This window comes from Caenorhabditis briggsae (genome assembly GCF_000004555.2).
Source record: "Caenorhabditis briggsae complete genome, chrIV, whole genome shotgun sequence".
Lineage (NCBI taxonomy): Eukaryota > Metazoa > Nematoda > Chromadorea > Rhabditida > Rhabditidae > Caenorhabditis > Caenorhabditis briggsae.
In genome coordinates, this window is record NC_013487.2 from 2381022 (window position 1) to 2399288 (window position 18267).

General features: G+C 35.6%; 4 protein-coding genes across 4 annotated transcripts; 2 read left to right on the forward strand and 2 right to left on the reverse strand.

Annotated features, from left to right (window-relative positions):
- Positions 1 to 7198: 7198 nt before the first annotated feature.
- CBG18731 lies at positions 7199 to 8538 on the reverse strand (the record flags this gene model as incomplete). Its single annotated transcript, XM_045244903.1, has 3 exons — positions 7199 to 7516; positions 8157 to 8344; positions 8475 to 8538. 3 exons carry the CDS (start codon positions 8536 to 8538, stop codon positions 7199 to 7201), a joined length of 570 nt encoding a protein of 189 aa, XP_045096563.1.
- Positions 8539 to 10893: 2355 nt separating this feature from the next.
- CBG18733 lies at positions 10894 to 12524 on the forward strand (the record flags this gene model as incomplete). Its single annotated transcript, XM_002632661.1, has 3 exons — positions 10894 to 11023; positions 11293 to 11813; positions 11868 to 12524. 3 exons carry the CDS (start codon positions 10894 to 10896, stop codon positions 12522 to 12524), a joined length of 1308 nt encoding a protein of 435 aa, XP_002632707.1.
- Positions 12525 to 13120: 596 nt separating this feature from the next.
- Positions 13121 to 14881, forward strand: CBG18734 (the record flags this gene model as incomplete). Its single annotated transcript, XM_002632662.1, has 4 exons — positions 13121 to 13164; positions 13209 to 13396; positions 13730 to 14042; positions 14104 to 14881. The coding sequence occupies 4 exons, from the start codon at positions 13121 to 13123 to the stop codon at positions 14879 to 14881; spliced, it is 1323 nt and encodes a 440-aa protein (XP_002632708.1).
- A 346-nt stretch (positions 14882 to 15227) lies between these two features.
- CBG18735 lies at positions 15228 to 17211 on the reverse strand (the record flags this gene model as incomplete). The annotated part of the gene is made up of 4 exons (XM_002632663.1): positions 15228 to 16050; positions 16588 to 16873; positions 16921 to 17114; positions 17159 to 17211. 4 exons carry the CDS (start codon positions 17209 to 17211, stop codon positions 15228 to 15230), a joined length of 1356 nt encoding a protein of 451 aa, XP_002632709.1.
- Between the last annotated feature and the right edge of the window lie 1056 nt (positions 17212 to 18267).

The window sequence follows — 18267 nt, forward strand, 5'->3', positions numbered from 1 at the left end:
ATTTATCTTTTTCATCAGCTCCTGAAAAAATCTTTGAAAAGTTATTTGAAAATTTACTGTTACAAAATTTTGATAATTCCATATTCATGTTCTATTGAAGTTGACAATGATTTAGGTGAGGAAAAAATATAATTTCAATTTTTTTTCTGGAAATTTCAAATTTTCGAACCCATTTTAAGCTGAGTATGGGTTTTCGAACATTTTTCCCCATTCATGAAATTTTCACCAAAAAGTTTTTTTTTCCGTTTCACAACTTTCATGTATTTTTCGTCTTTTGTCCCCCTTTAAATGTGCTATGATATCCATAAGCTCAATACTATGAAAATTTTAAAACATACATTTTTTCTTATGTTTTATTTCTTCTCGATAAAAATTAATTCTTGGTTATAGATTCGTAAAAAGCGCCGAGAAACAAATCAATGTTTTAAACATCCATTTTTTCAAGATATAAAGATTTCGAAACGGTTGTTTTTTTAAATACAAGTTTCAAAAAATTAAAAATGAAATTAGAACATTTGGAAATAGATCGGCCACCGGGACTTGAACCGTGCAGCTTACAATTAGCCTTTTGAAAATTGGTAATTCGAAATAGTATTTTCATGAGATACTTGAAAATACTTGCAAAGTGTGACTTTGGAAGAATCAGACTGGAATATGTGCGACAACTTCTCAAATTATAGAAAAACCAAAATTAAAAAATAAATCCAACAGTTTGAAACAGTAATTTTTGGGATTAAGATATTCATAACAAATTTGTAAAAATGTTTTCAAAAATGGAAATTTTGAAGCTGTATAAAATTTGTGAAATATTTGCACAAAAATACGATCAAAGAGGTATTATATAAACTAGAAAAATACTATATTTAATGTCCAAAAAACCTGAACATTCAAGAAATAGAGATTTTGAAACAGTTATGATATTTTTCGATCCAAAAAATAAATTCGGACTAACTGGACAAAGCAGATATTTGAACATTCAAAAACCTGAATATTCAAAAAATAGAGATTTTGAAACAGTGATGCAACTTTTTTGTTCCAAAAATTCGTATTCTAATTTTATCAAATATTTACCAGTGTTGTCTCAAGGAACAAATTATTTTCTAGCATCAAAAAATTTATGGCATATGTGTAACAGCATTTTTTGAAAATATTGAAAAATATTCTTTTATAGTTACTGTTTCAAGATTTCAAAATTGTTAAATTATTCAAAAATATTAAAACGGTCCTTCAACGAAAACAAAAACAAAAAACAAATCGTACAACTTTCCCAATTCTTCCCGAAACATAAAACTGTGTAGCGCGTTTTTTTCCCTCAAAAAGTTGAACAATGGAACGGATACATATGTATGAATTGGAAATTACCGTTAACTTTTTGACAAGGTTGAAATCTTCTTTTTTGTGATTCATAATTTTTTTGTAGGGAAGGAGGGCGTGAAATTGTGTTACTTTTTTGGATTTTGAAAAATGGAATCAATAATGTACTGAAATTTTCCAGAAGTAAATAAATAACTGGAGTAGTGGAAACAGTTCTTTTTTTTTTCAAAAAAAAAAAGAAAGTTTCCATATTTTTTCACTGTACCAATTTCATTTTATTAACGATCGCTTTTAAGATATTCTGTTGGCTTCCCTATTTGCGCATTTGGTTCAAAAATTCATTTTCCAATCCATCTTATTCTTCAAAACGGTGTGAAATTCTTCCTCCTTCCAAAATAGAAACATTAGTTCATTCTTCTTCTTCTCCTTATTCCTCCCACCTTCTTCTTCTTCCTGTCTCTTCCAATATTGATGGTATTATGCAAATTTTGCGAACTGCTTCCTTCTGACCTTTTGCTTCAGGAAATTGAACATGGAAGTCCTCTTTTTTTTGTGGAAATCTGGGGCATATGGGAAGTTTGGAACCTCTGTAAAATATAATCTTGCAGAAAACATAGAACTCACTGTTTCACAATATATGTATAAGTAAAACAGTATTTTACATAGCAGTTTATATACATGTGGCACAAGACCTATAACTTTGATCCATTTTATCTAGGTTGCTGTAAGAGTTATCAAAAAGTATCAACTGATAAAATATTTTTGATATTATGATGATTATTTTGTTAATTGCCCACTTTTTGATATCTTACACAGGTGACGAGATAAATTGGTTTTAAGTGGGCGGCACTTATTTTAACGAAGAAGTCACAGCACAGTTCAAAATCAGTAAAGTTGGACCTCTCCTCCTACTCATCAGGAATCAAAACCATCAATATTCTGAATTACTTTATTTCTCAGTTTTATCTAGATTTCTGAAAATCCTCATTTCTTTAGCACGACCAATATTCATTGAGACTTTAAAGAAATCCTATTTTGTGTCACTGAAACAGTCATTTTCTCACTTCCCCTTTATAACCAGAAACTTTATATCACTTCGTCAGAAAGATACTTTCAAAAATTGTATAGAAACTGAAATAGAGAGCTATATAAATTTCTTTTTGACCCTATTCCCATTCCCAAAAGTTCGTTTAATCCCAAAAGAGTGGTTCTTCTTCTTCTTCTTCTAGGGTGACCCTGATTATTCATAAACCAAAAGGAAGGAGAAGAAACAGCAATTTTAAACATGCTCCCTATTCTTGTGAATATAAGACATCCCGCTGTGACGCCATGTTTCGAAAACCAATATTTCGAAGCTTTAGAGAATCTAGGTAAAAAGCATAACACAAGTATCCTAGAATTATATGATGGCCACACCCAGATTGAATTGGTTTTGGTTTCGAAAAAACATGAAGGACACCGCGGCGGAGAATAGAAAAACACATTTGAATTTGCATGCACAATATGAAGACGTCGAATGAATCTTGAGAAAAGGAGAAGAAGAGAAAGTTCCGTCTTTTTTTCGAGAATACGATTTGTCGGTTTAGAAGACATTGAGGGGAACATGGAAAATGAACAATTGACAGATATCTATGCATGTTGGTGTGTTTGTATACAAGATATGGGTGGCTCAATGAGCTTCCCTAGTTCCACAAATAAACTGGGGAACAACTAGTTAACATGTCGTTAGACGAAATCATGGTACAGCGAATTTTGAAATTTGATAAAACATTTCAAATTAACAAATCAAAAATAAGGCCAAAGATATAATATCAATTCCAAAACCCGAAAGCTTTCTATGATAACTTGTAAAAACAGAAAGTTTTGGGAGTTTTTTTCAGCATATAACTAGCAAATTTTGTTAAATGACACCACTAAATGAATTATCTTTATAACAATTTGAATAAATTCACACGGTGGATCAAGGGAGACAAATGCGAAAACGTACAATTGAAATTTCAGACTGGCTTGTGGTAACAGATAGTGAGCTCCAGTTTGGTACATTGAAATTGAGTCAAATTAAATTTTCTAAATTTTTAGCTCTCCAAGTAAGTCGTCGCTGGTAAACTTTCAAATAAATTTCTGGAAGTTTGGAAACTGAGATTTTCTGATTTTTGTCCCATGGATCACACTTCCCAAAATATACATTATCAAGAAGAAGAAGAAGATGGAGCACTTTATGATCCAGTGCTCCCACTTGTCAAACTATTCCTTTCTCTTCCTTCTGTCCCGTTATTTTTTTACACACAGAGAAGCACATAATGAGGGTGGAAAAAGAAGAAAGGAAGAAGGTATTTAATGATTTCCCCCCTTTCGTTCCTTCCTGTGACAAGTGGACCCGAGGCTGTTAACTTTGAAAGATGGGGAAAATGTGTGGAAAAATCGGATGGGGTCGGGGAATAATTCATTGGATTAGAAACACGGAGAGTGTCCTGGAAAAATAGTTTTTGGTCTTTATTACCCATTTTTGGGTGAAGGGTATTGGGACCGAACACAGACGCGGAGCATGAATGCGAAATGGAGAAAACGGAACTTCCGAAACTAATACTAGATTCCTTAAACAGCAATTTTTTTCTGATCCAAACTTTTTATTTTTATTTGTCTAGTTTTGATGACTTCGATCAGGAAAATTCTGAGCAAAAATCTGTCCGGTGGAGCCCACTTTGGATTCTTTAAGAAACTCAAATTGTCCTATCAACGTGTTTCAGTTATATAATCTGGTCGACTGAAAGCTAGCATTCATTAATTGAACATTTTGAAACAACAAAGTTACCACTTTCTCAACTAATATCGTTTCTGTTGACAATAAATAAGCAAATGATATTGAAACTGCTCCGGGTGGTCTGGTAGAGGCATACTTATATAGAAAAAGCAAACAAATATAATAGATGGTATATGGATGCATAATATTTGGGGGTGTTCTAACCTTTTTGTTAGTTTTATACAACTCTCAACAAGAGTTACGTGATTAGGTTTGGGAACAAGGGAGGACTAAAGATTGGAAATCATACACAAAAATTGAAAAGTCAGTGAGACAGTAATTTTTTGAAACAAATGTTAACAGAAAATCAGCATTGTCCGCATGTGAATTTTCCAGAATTATCCTGATTGCGAAGCTGTGATCATTTAAAATTCAATTTTTCCAGAAGAAATGTGTGTCCTCACGAGGAAGTGGAAATTGTGACGCACAAGGAGCCATGTGTGCAAGCCTACACAAAAGTAAGTCAAAAACCTGGATATAATAAAAAGTTTCAAAGGTGCACGGTTCGACAAGCGAAGCTAGTTTTTGTTAAACAAAATTTCAAAATCAATATTCTGTTCCCAGTAATAAAAACTCTGTGCATGAGGTTAGAATCAACACTATACTTGAAACATAAACTTTTCCAATAAGATAAACAATTGCAGAGAAAAGCAATTACGGTTTCAGTGAACATGTATGTTTAATTGAATTTGAGGTTTTTTATTCGTAGAACTTACCGTGTTTGAGTTTGAGCTATGACCACATTGTTGAACCTTGGTGCTCATCTAATTGATATGTATATCATGGAAACTGTAAGTTACGAAGTGTATACGTGTGGCTCAGTATCTAAATCTAGAGTTTCTCAAATTACTAAACTTGTGAAACGATAATTTTTTGAAAACATATTCTCTCAAAAAAATGATCGGTATATATTTTGTCAAATTTCGAACGCCTTTCATATGAACTGTCGTTCAGCACCGCGTAGCTTAGCACGTAGCTTAATGGCGCATGACTTTTTATATATTGAAGACTAGCTCAAATTCCTTCATAGACAACAAAATCGAGAAAATGTTCTCTGAAGTTTTTAAAAACTTTCCCACAATATCTATTTATGGCACCATTTCCCACAACACTAACCATTTACCCAATGTTCAATTTTAGAAAAACTGAAACAATAAATGTTTTGCAAAATCTAAAAATGTCTGGAACCTTTTAGAGTATTTAAGGTAACAAATCATGAGTAATCGATTCATGCACATCCCAATACACAATCTTTTTGACAATGAGCAATTCGAAGGAAGACCTTATTATTGTTTGATGGTCCATATGCCATTCCGGTAACTTTTTCGTCTGTTGAATAGGCTTATACGGATGACAAAAGATGAGTGAGGGAAAATCAGGAGTACAAAATGGATTATAAAAAAATAGGGACATTTAGATCTGCGAAAAAAACAGATGAGCAATGGAAAACGACCATCGGACTATTCGATTAAGGCATGTTATAACTTGCAACAATAATGGAACAGGAAAAATTGGTTATTGCGACGTACAAAACGAAGTTTCGAGAGAAGAGGATTGTGAAAACGGATTTGCAACAAATATGAAACTTTGAAAAAAACTTTATCTTCATTTTCAAATTACTTACGATGTTTCAGTAGATTCATGCAAATGATAAGTATTCAATTGTATTTGATAGATGTTGTGTAACTTTGAAACATATTATCTCGCGTTTCTGAATTTGTAAAAAATAAGTGGAAAGTTACAAAAATAAAGCTCTGCTTTTGTTTAGCATGTTCTGAAATTATCAGACAAATCGAATAATTCTGGATCATTGTTCAACTCAAAAGTGAACACTTCTAATGGAAGTCATTTTTCGAATGAAAACTTTTTGGAAAAGAAAAAATTTATTAATTTCCGAGAAAACAACAACGAACAGCATTGCTATGGAAAAAACCAAAATGCATATAAAATTATTAGGATCAATTATTAAATCAAAAATGAATTGTATCGTTGCACGAGTCGCTTTATGGATAGTCGATAGTAGATTTTGATTTGGATCAGTTTGTTGAAACTGGAAAAACTGTCTCAACTGAATATTTCGCATTTTAAAACTACCTGAAAACTCATCCAAACAGTAAATTTCATCATTTTTCTCCATTGGAATCAAGTTGAAAACGACGGTCTTGCACTCGACATGCTAATTTCAGAATTTTCTGGAATTTCGTATTAGGAATTTGAGTACGAGACTAGCATTTGAGTACGGCATTTTATGAACTTTCGCTTTTACTTTGTTTTGTTTGATTAGCTTTATTAGAACCATTGAAAATGTACAAAAAAGTAGAGGTTCGATAAAAAGTGCTGGGTCGGGTCGTCAGGAATAGGGGAATCAATAAAGGGGGTGGGGGGGGGGGGGGTTGTGGCGACAAACAAATGGCTTTTATCATTAGAGTGATAGGAAAAGATGTTTGGGATGGAGAGTGACAGCTGTGAAAGTTTACAGAGACCACTGAAAAAGGGGTGTATGAATAATAAGAGAATCGATCAGACAAGTAGAAGAAGCTCAAACTTGTGCTTAATCCTCGCACCAGGCGTTCTTCTTTTATTTTCTTCTTTTTTAGGTTGCTCTTCCTCATCTGGAGTGAAGTCGTTCTTGATGTTCAATGTGCGGCGAATTTCGTCTGGAGACTTTCCCTTGATCATGTTAGCAACAGCTTTGCAGGTGACATCGAGAAGTCCTTTGATATCCATGTAGTTGGCCGCCAAGATGATCTCGGAAAGAGTTCCTTGGTCGACCTTGAGGAACTCGGCATCCCAGCTGGCGATGTCATCAGTGCGCTTCTCACGATTTCCCTGATCATCGGCTGGAGCAGTGTCTTGATAATGATATTGGCACCGGCTGATAACCTTCTTCAGAATTCGGGTGCTCACGTTCTGCACTGGGATTGGATCATTGTCTCCATTGGAGTCATTATCATCGAGTCCAAGTACCTGGAGAAGAGTGTTGTAGTGTATGGGAGAAATTCATGTTTCATAAATATCATAAATTTTGAGACACTACTTCGTATCAGTTCCATTAAGTACTTCAGTTTTTAAATTTATTATCAATCACCTAGGAAACTTCTTGATGGCCGATAACTCCATTTGCTGGTCTAGAAACTTCCATTTGAAGTGCAGTCTGGAATTTTCTGTTTTACAAACATTGTTTCTGATGAAAGGTGGCAAAATAATTTGATATAATTTTTTTTCTGAAGTTTTTGAAATTTTCTTAGTTTTGACAGAAAAATTTGAATTGTTTTCACATTCAAAGTGATTGAATGAACAACAAATATTGAAGATCAAAAATTGACATTTTGACATTTTTTTGATATTTCTTACGGAAACTGAGATAATGGAGCTCAAAGTGCATGTGCACGGCATTTTTTTCTTACGGCTCTAACCCCCTCAGGGAACTAACTAACTGGCAATACTCAAGGAAACAGTTTTGCAGCTTTTTAAAGGTGGGGGGACATGAAAAAAATTATTTTCTCGAAATTCCGTTTACATACGCCCCTCGAGGAGTTGAACTTGTGAGGGCGAGGATTGAGGGTGCGGCGCCGCTACCGACTGAGCTACACGGGCAAGGTGAAAGCGGCCGTCGGATTGCATACATAAAGGCGAGGACGACAGCTGTACGCAGAGTGACATTAAGCGTTGTACACCGTCACGGTAGAATGCATACTCTGGCCCCGAAAATCCCCCGTAAAATCTCCTGTCCCCCCACCTTTAAAAATTTTATCAAACTAAATTTTTAAAAATTTGATACACCATTATTGTCTTTTGAGCAATTCTGTTAAACTATCTGAAAGTACTGAAAATGTATTTCAGATTTTTCCGAAACCAAAAAATCTCACGTCCACTTCCATAAACAACTTCTCCAGCATTTCCATCACTTCCTTTTCATATCTCCCACTTTTCCCAATCCCCATTTTCCCTTCTTCCAGCCTCAGTCACTGATTTCCGACAAGAAATTGCGAACCACCGATTCGAGTACTATAGATTTGATTGGGTTTCAGAATCTTGACACCTTCACGAAGTTCAGGTGGATCTGGGAATCCGGATACTTCTGGAGAGAAAACTCCGAAATCTTCCTGCTTGTGTTCTGAATCTTCAATGTATTTTGGATGTTCTCTAATGGCTCGGGCGCACGATGTTTCATTGGAATACCACTGTCTTCGAGGAAGATATTTGAGGTGCGACTTCTGTGGCGGGATTCTGGAAAAATAGATTTTCAGAGAATGCAAATAATTCTCGGATCAGTTTCTGTTTATTTTTGAGCCGGGTTTCCATTTTTTCAGCAATTTTCAGCAATTCCATACACCCAACCTAGATAAAAATTTCCGACTTTCTGGTGATAACTGCTCTCGTTTTGCAGGTTGAGAAAAAGACGATGAGCTTTTGAGCTTCATATCTGGAATGGAAAAAATTAAAGAATATATAGTGAGAAAAAGATGAAAATGCAACAAAAATGGTTCGAAAATCAATGAGAAATGAGATAATGGATTTTCAGCGCAATCAGATTTGGGTAGCTCAAGTTTGAAAATTTCGAAAAGTTTCGGAAGTTTGAAAGTTGTGAACTGATTTTTTTTTTTGGATTCATTGAAAACACCGGACTGTCGATCATCTTTTTTTAGAAACTTGTGGGATATATGAAACAGGTAAATTTTCAGGTACACACGATGCTTCGACATCTTTATGAGATTTGGGTAATTGAAATGTTGTTTGATAATTTAACAGTAGAATTTTCAGAATGACATTTTTTAAGAGGAAGATAGGGTTAAAAAATAATTGAAAACAATCCAAACATTTTGATTGATCCAAGGCTGTACAAAGTGGCGGCCGGCCGCGGCTTTTTACCCAAAAGCCGAGAAANCCTCGNCCGGCCGAGGACGGCAGCGGCTAGCCTGATAAATTCCGTGAAGTGAAATCTTGTTTTTTTTTTGAAGGGTTGGGAACGTATAATCTACTGATCACTATTCAAACTTTTCAACTTGTGTTCGTGTTTCGGTATTTTTCTTACAAAAAATTAAACATAAATCTTGAAAACTAAAAACATTTTCTGGAATTTTTTCCGGAAAGTGTTCAAAACGAAAAGCCGCCCTTTCATGTCTCCCATCTAATGCCCACACTCAGAGTGCAGCCGTGGCCGACTGGATAGTGGGCGCGTGCGACGATCTGACTAGAGAAGGCCCCAACTCAGGTGTGGCGATACGGGTGATGACCTATATCATCTGAAAGCTGACATTTTCCTGATTCCAAATATGTTTTCAAAAAGTGCATTGTCGCGGTAGTTTTCGAGAAAATTGGGTCGAAAGTTTCGAAAAATGACGTCTCTCATTTTCCTTCCTCACGTATATCTCATTTTCCTTCCTCACGTATATAAGTTTTGAAGCATTGAAAGAATGTGGAAGCGTGGTCGAATGGTTAGTGAGGAGGAATATGAAGCGGGTACTCTCTGGTTCGACTCCCTCGAGCTGATAAACTTTTTTTGAATTTTTCCTTCGTTCTTTCCGGTGACCTATCTGACTTGTAGAAATGGACATAGGTTATCGACTCTCGTGAAACAACTTTTTTATTGAATCTCTTTGTTTTGAACTAATTCTATCACATTAAAAATTTTTTTTTCGAAAATTGAAAAAATGCCAAGGGGGTACCCCATGGCGATTTTCTCAAAGAATTTTTTTTCCAAAAAAAAAAAAGAGAAAATCTCTTCAGATTGTAGAAAACCATACAAAATACGGATAACATTTAAATATAGCCAAAAAAAAAGTCAAAAACTCCTTCAGAAACGCACTCCAAAAATGAGAAATTAGTGCTGTAGTCACTTTTATAGCTCATAACTTTTTTCACAAGGGCGGGGTGGAAAAACTGACTTTAGTTCTGTAATCAGTGTGTCCAAAAGGACCAATGACAATAGTTTGAGCAAAATCAAAAATATGCGGTTTGTCTAGAATCTTCAATGGACAATCCTTTGAAAATTGTGGAAAAATAGATGAAAACAAAAAGTTTCGAAAATAATAGAGAAACAGTTAAAATCAAAATGGAAACCAATTCCAAGTATATGGAAGGGTGAAAGAGGTTCGAATCCTTTGTGGGTCTATTAGCTTTTTCTTAAATTTCCTTTACAAATTTTCCGTGCCGCGAGGTTGCAAAAGATAAGCCCCGCCCAAATTTCTGCGCACCGCAAAAAGATGAGGAGAAAGTCAGTACATCGAGGTCTGGTACAAAAGGATCTGTATCTCGAGAATGGGAGAACATTTTTCGCTGAAAATTTGGGAATATACTTCTATAAGGGAGGAGAAGACAATCCAACAATAAAAATGAGAAAAAGTCTATTTTGAAAATTTTGTTGTGGTGCCTAACTATGACATTAGATATTTCAAAATCTCTTATTTTTGGATTACTGGACCACTTTTTGAATTTCAGACTAGGACTCGACATTTTTCGAAACAGTGCCTTCCCAGAAGACCAATTCATTGATTGTAGGAGTGTTTGTTAATTACACCTGGATGTCCCGATGTCCCAACAAAGAAGGAGTCAACTGGCAAGGTGAAGACGCGCTGATGGTGTTCAGGTGGGAACATGGGTTGCCATACTGAATTATATTCTCATATATCTATTTTCTCCTTTGATAGTCTTCTCATGGTCCGTTGTACAGTCGTTATTACGTTTCTATTTGAAAAATCTTTTTTTTCCGTTTTAGATTCGTCGTTTTTTTCTTTCCGATTTTCCATATTAATTTTTTTTCCAGAAAACTCTAAATCATGTCTGCCATCAAGTCTACATCTTCGATTACTGTACCAGCCAAGAAAAGCAGAAGACTTCTACAAAAATCTGGATGCAAAGAGGAGGAGATTCTGGAGACTGCGTCAGTTCCATTTGTGACTGCGAAAAGTGAGTACTTTATTGAAATTTCATTGAGCCTCTGGTATCATAAATCACGAATCTAAGTCAGTTTTACATTCCTAGGCCCGTGTTCGGGCTTCTAATAATCCTGGCCTATAAACCTTTAAAACCCATGACCTGGGGATCTCAATAGAACCCCCTATAATCGGGCTAAGAAAACCAAACAATCATGACCTAGAAACCTCAATTACCATGGCCTAGAAATCCCATCAACTATAACTTCCAAATTTCTTGTATGAATGTATTTTTTCTTCCAGCACGTGGCACCAAAATTCCAATTGGCTTGGGACATACCCATTTTCCATTCCATGAACAAGTGTCTATGAAAGCCATCCGCGAGCAGGCGAAGCTAGAAGTAAAGACGGCTCCGACAGCGAAGGACAATAATGTAAAAGTAGGAGAGGAGTATCAAGCGGATCTTCCGGAATTCAACCCAAAGTTGTATGATAATGATGAACGAGACAGAGAAGAAGCCATGTGGACTCCATCACCAAAAACATTCCATGATCATGAATCTTACCAAGCAGCATACTTCCTGCCCATCTGGTATCAATTCGAAGGACAAATCCCATTTGAGGTGGCCCTGCAAAATTTGATGCACCACGACTACGACATCGGGAAAGCATTGGAAACAATCGATCAAAAATTGAAGATCCTCCCACAGAAGTTCAAGAATCTGACCAAAATTCAAATGAAGAAATTCAAGGAGTTGTATGACACGAAAAATAAGCAAGGATCGAGAGTTGAGGTTCCAACAAGAAAGTTCCAAGAGAAGGCGGTAAGAATATTTGAAACATGAGATCTTTAAAAATGTATTGTAGTCTTTTTTCAGATGAGAAACTACCACATCGCTGAAACCCAAAACTTCTACCACTTCTTTGAGAACCAAGCACTTCAAGGATCCTCCTGCACATGTCCAGTACTGGCTCATCCAGAAGTCGTACCACGATGGGCCTGTGGAAACTGCACCAAGCACCTGAAACCCACGACTTCAGAAGATCAATGCCTAATTTGTTTGAATTACAAGGCGGTGATGGGTACCACTCGACCAGCCAGCAACCCAGTTTTCACTGAGGATGAGTACCAAAAGATTCTGGATTGGAAACAAATCGAGGCCAGAGAACGAAGATCAGTCTCCAAGGATGAATTCGAGGGAATCCAGAAGCAGAAAAAGATCGATAGACTTCTCCGAAATGAGCTGACCGAGGAGGAACGATTGATCATCGAGCCGGGACAATTTCCACACAAAAAGAAACATCTCACGGAAGCTCAAATGCAGGAGAATGGATGGAATTTGGTCGAACAGCTTGAGGAGTGTCCATTGGGTCTTCCAGCTTTCCGTCAGTGCAATTGTGATGCCAGGGATATCATCGAGAATCCAGTGGCGCTGGAGATCAGGAAAGCCATCAAAAGGAAGTCAGTTGATAAGGATAATCAGGTCAATGAGCCAAATCCAGCCAAGAAGCCGAGAAGAGTCATAAAGCGTTGATAATCAATTTTTGATCTTGTTATTATATTTCTCTTGCACCAATCCTGTACCATATCTTGTTAAACAGTTCCTCTGTCTATCTCTACCTTAATTTCAAAAAGTTACGGTTTCCAAAATTTCTAATAAATTTACTTTTTTGAATATACTTTATTAGGATATTTTAGTCGAGATCTTATCAATTTATCACATGCCACATTTTTTCCTCTCAAAACAACGCAAAAACTAGTTATCGATCCCTCCTTATCACTTTCTTCCTTATCACCTTTTAGAACATTTTCCTTTCTTCACTATGCCAAACTTCTATCAAAAAGCCACAGGATCATTGTGTTAACTTTTAAAAAACCTTCATGGAACAGTGAAAATTTTGAATATAATTTTTTGTCACTCTCAGTGTAGTTTAATGATGAATTTTGTTTTTAATCACGAAACATAGTAATTGAAAGATATCGAAAAAGTTTAGCAAACAATGAAACGAAAAAACCAACAAACAAAAAAACTATGAGGAATGAAATGAGTCATTCGAAAAAATCAGGTTTTCCCTATTAACAGTTCCAATTAGCAATATAAAAAATATATTTCTTCATTATTCTCCCGAAATGGATTCCGATGAAAACCCAATTCTACCGATCAGATCAACGAGGTAAATTTTTACCAAATTTTCAAGATTTCTTTTTCAAATTTTAGTTCAACGCTCTATCAAAATTTGAAGTCGTTCTTCAGCTTGAACTCGAGTGATGCGTCTCTAAATGAAATTGGATGGAAGAAAGCGTCTACAGTAATCCTTGCAGTTCTATTCATTTGTGGAGTCATGGCGTTGGCATTTTCAGCGATTATCTGGGTGGTTTATGATGAATTGGATGGTGGAAATAGAAGTGAGTTTTGTTCTTGTGGCTGTTTGTCCGGATGTCACTGATAGTGAGAATTTTTTTCGGAAGTTTCATTGAAATTTCATGAGGGTTATGGAATTTAAGCACAAACAAAATTAATGCATCAAAAATTCGGAGATCAGTAATTAACATTTTGAAACAGAGATAAATTTAAGTTGTTCTTTCAGTTCAATGATCTCAGTTCCTGTAAAAGATATCAAAATTTTGTCAACTGTTGAAATGCTCCACACAACATCAACAATATTTTGGTAGTTTATGGAGTTTCGAAATCCCTTACAAAAATTCATAAAATTGAGTTCAAAGCCTTTCTACTTCCAGACCAAACCACCACTACCACTACCCCATCGCCTACTCCATACCTCAAACGGATCGTTGGTGTATACACAAACAATGAATCCAAAGACAGCACAAATGTACAACTTGAAAAATTAACACATGCTCTATTTGCCTTCATTCGGATGGATGAAAATGGAACCCTTTATTTTAAAAATGAAAAATCGAAACATCGATTTTTGAGTCTACGAAACAAGGCGATGAATGAAACGGCTGATGTTAAATTGATGGTTTCAATTGGTGGACCGAATAATGCCCAGTTTTTTTCGGGAGTTTTAAAGGACGAGAGTAGACAGAGGTGAGTTGGTCCGTAGTAGGTCCGTCGGTGGTCCATCGGTGGCTTATTATTTTCTTTCCAGAAAGTTCATATCGTCCACCATTTCCTTCTTAAAACAATACAAAGTTCATGGAGTTGACATATTCTGGAAATGGCCATCTGAATCCGAAAAATACGTCTTCTCAGCGTTCATCAAGAATCTTCGAGACAACCTTAACCCGTACCTTTTATCAATTACAGTACCACCCGCTGGAATCGAGCACCAAACTTTTGGGTTCGATATTGATGATTTAGTTCAACACGTGGATTTCCTGAATGTGTATTCGATGGATTATTATGGTCCATGGATGAATGAATGGGGGACGCCGACAGGTCCAATTGCACCATTATATTCTGGAGTTAAGGGAAGAGAAGAGTTCAATTTGGATTATACAATGCAGTATTATTCGTCACAAACAAGACAATTGGACAATTTCAATATTATAATTCCAACATTTGTGAGGCTATGGGAGCAAGTGAAAGATGCTGTGGAGCCGGGAAGAGACGTTTATAGAAATGTGATTTTAAAGGATAATATGACGGAAGGAGATGCTTATATGTCCAGAAGACTTGCGGAAATGGAAGGATGGAAATTGACACCTTTAACGTGGGATGAGCAATCGAAAAGCTCTTTTATCTATTATCCTGATGAAGGGACGTATTTGACATTTGAAACAGAGAGAAGTTTGAAAGCGAAAATGGATTATTTGAAGGAGAAACATTTTGGTGGAGTATGGATTTGGACGGTGGATATGGACGATGAGAATAATACAGTATTGAATTTCATAAGAGATTTCGGATATTCTACTGATGAGATTTGATGAATAAACATTATTATTAACCTATTTTTATAAGGTTTACAGATTTTTTCTATCACTCACAGATATGGATAATTGAACTTAAACTGGAAATATCAAGGCAATATTTTGTGAATACATAACTTTAAAAACGATAGCATAATACTGCATGTGTGAAAGAGGAAACATTTTATTAAGAAAAAAAATAACGAGGTTGAATAACAGAGATCGACAATCACTACTTGAACATTGAGCTCAATTACCAGTTTCTATCAAAGACATAAAAAACTGAAACTGCGAAAATGTTGACAAACAAAATTGACTTTCAACAGTTGACGGATATATCTTCTAGGAACTGAGATGATAGAAATCAACAATGGTATTTCATCACATTCTCACTGCTCCTGGAGCACAATTCATCTGTATACACCGAGCTCAACACACTACTCTTTTCGTCATCCATATCCACAAACCAAATCCACAATCCTCCCAAGTTATGCGAATTCACGTATTTCACTTTTTCCTCCACACTTCTTTTATCCTCAAATGCCAAATAGGTCTTGTCAAGTGGGTCATAGATATAGGAACTTTTGAATTTATCATCCCAAGTGATATTATTCTTCAAATCCAATAACTGATCTTCAGCATCTGCCCGCGACATAACCGCTGTTCCTTCAGCCATCCCATTTTTGAGCACTGCATTCCTTACAGCTAGTGAGATTCGGGGCTCCACAGGTTCCTCGACATTCCTCCAAAGTCTCACAAAAGTTGGAAGGATTATGTTGAACTTGGTGGGGTCCATAGCCAAACAAACATAATATTTCATGGTCCAATCTACATTGAAATTCTTCCTTAAACCAATTCCATGATATAATGGTGCCATTGGTCCAGCTGGTGTCCCCCATTGGTTTGGCCATGGTCCATTATAATCCATGGAATAGACGTTGAAGAAATCCACGTAGTTTTTCTGAGCCTCAATATCGTAAGCATTCTCCCAACCTTCGATTCCGGCAGAGGGAGTTGTCACAGATAAGAGGAGGTTTCTCTCGGAGAAGCTGTCGAATCTGGTTCGAATTTCTTTAAGGAATTCGACGAAATTGTGTTTGTCTGATTCGCCAGCATGTACCCATGAGATATCCACACCATCCAAGTTGTAGTCTTGAAGGAAGCGGATTATGGAATCGATGATCTTTCTGAAAGTGAAAATATTGGAAGACGGTGTTTTTTCGAAATTGAAATTTGTAAAAAACAATAAAGTATGTCAACCTTGTGAAACAGGCTTTTCAAGTTAATTATTTTCCAAACTCAATCTTCAAGTATTTTTTTTTCTAGTTTACTCAAACCTCCCCTGATAAAAGCTCCTCAAGTAGCTACACGGTCGACACCGTCCAGTTGACCGAATAGCTCAAAAACTAGGCTAGCTAGAAAAAAGTTGTCAACTACAAAATTGTTTATTAAAAAATTTTACATAATTTTGTAGTTGACATGTATTTTCTGGCTAAAATCGTTATTGAGATAAAAAATGTTTAAACTTTGCTTATGCAATTTTCACTATGAGCTTAATTATCTCGGTTCTTATTAGAGATAACAAAAATTTATCAACTGAAAAAATGTTTGTCTTCTTATCAACTTCATTTTTGTAATTTACAATTTTTTGATATCTTTCATAGCAACCAAGATAATTGAGCTCAGAGTTCATGTTCTCTCAAAAACCAGGAAAGCTAACTTACCCCCTATTCATTTCATTTGATGTCAGCGTTGTGAAAAACTGAGAATTTCCATGTCCACCAATTGAAACCATCATTTTCACATCATTTTCCACACTTTCCGATACATTTCTCATTCTTAAATATCGATTTTTCACTCGTTCACTTTTGAATCGCACCGATCCATCCCATGTGATTTCGTTGAATGAGAACACAACATGAGTCAGTTTTTCGAATTGGGTTTCTAGATTTTCCAGTGGCTCGTTTTCAGTGAAAAATCCCACAAGTCGTTTTCTACAAGCGCTCGGTTCTGAAAAATACACTTTTTTTAATAAACCGACACTCAATAGAACATACTATTAGAGTTGTGGGATTTGAAGAAGTGACTGTGAATCAGCGAATTTTTTTCTGAAGAGACACCATCATTAAAAACGTCCCAACTATCAATTACAGCCCAGAAAATTGCAGATAATGCGAATGCCAAAACTCCACAGACTATGAGGACGAATATGATTGCAAGAATAGCTCGGATGAAGAATTGGATGTCTTTTCTGAATTTTTTTCATTGAATAAAGCTTTTAGAAATTTAAATTACCTTCTCTCATAACGTACAAACGATCCCGGGGCTTTTTGATAGAAATTTTTCATAATAAAGGACAGAAAAACGAATTCTAAAATGTGATAAGGAAGAAAATGATAAGAAGGGATCGATAACTAGTTTTTGTGTTGTTTTGAAAGAAAAAATGTGTCATGTGATAAATTGATAAGGCTTGACCAAATGTACAATATTGAGAAAGTTAAGGGAAATGGGTTTGAAAATGCAAATATCAGCAAAAACGGGCAAATGAGCCCAAGCTACGCGGTTCAGTTGACGAACGCGTTTTTCACTGTTTCGTTAAGATTTTATTAAGGTGAGACGGGTTTACAAATCAATCTTGATTTGGTGGCTCAGTTATTTTTCTAATGTTCCGAGAAAATGACGATTCCTAGATATCGACCATTTTGGACCCGGGCATTTTAAAACCGGTCATTTTGTAACCGGACGTTTCGGAGATGACCATTCTGACTTTAAAAAAATATATATGTGTTGGAACCGGTCGTTTGGCGTATTATACTTTTGCAACTGACCATTTCGCAACGGGACATTTTAGAATCGACTATTCCGGTACTAATCATTTCACTTCATATATGATGTATTTGAAACAACAATTTTTCTGAATTTTTCAGACATTTATGAAAGTGAACACGGAAAATAATGATTCAGTTGTACATGTTTTGAGCGTTTTACAGTCATTTCAATTATTTGAAAATCACAATTTTCGAAAAAATTTTGTTCCATAAAATTAGTCTTTCAAGTTCTCTTCAATTTATATACTTATGTTCATCTGCGATATGTTACCGGGAATCAAAATAAGTTTATTAACCATATATTTCTTTTTTTCAATATGTCATTTTCAGAATTTACAAGAAGTCACAAAAAGAGACACCGGGAGGGTCAATTTTCAAAAGTCCCTTTCTCTAAATTTAAATAAGCACAACAGAGAGACGGTTTCAAAACAAAAGTAACCCGTTGGACCAAAAATAAAAAATATATAAATTTCCAAGAAAAAGTAAAGGAACCCGGAAAGACAGAATTAGGTGTGGTGGGGTGAAAATAGAGATCAAGAGAATACATTTTATTGGGGGCTACAGTAATCATTGCAG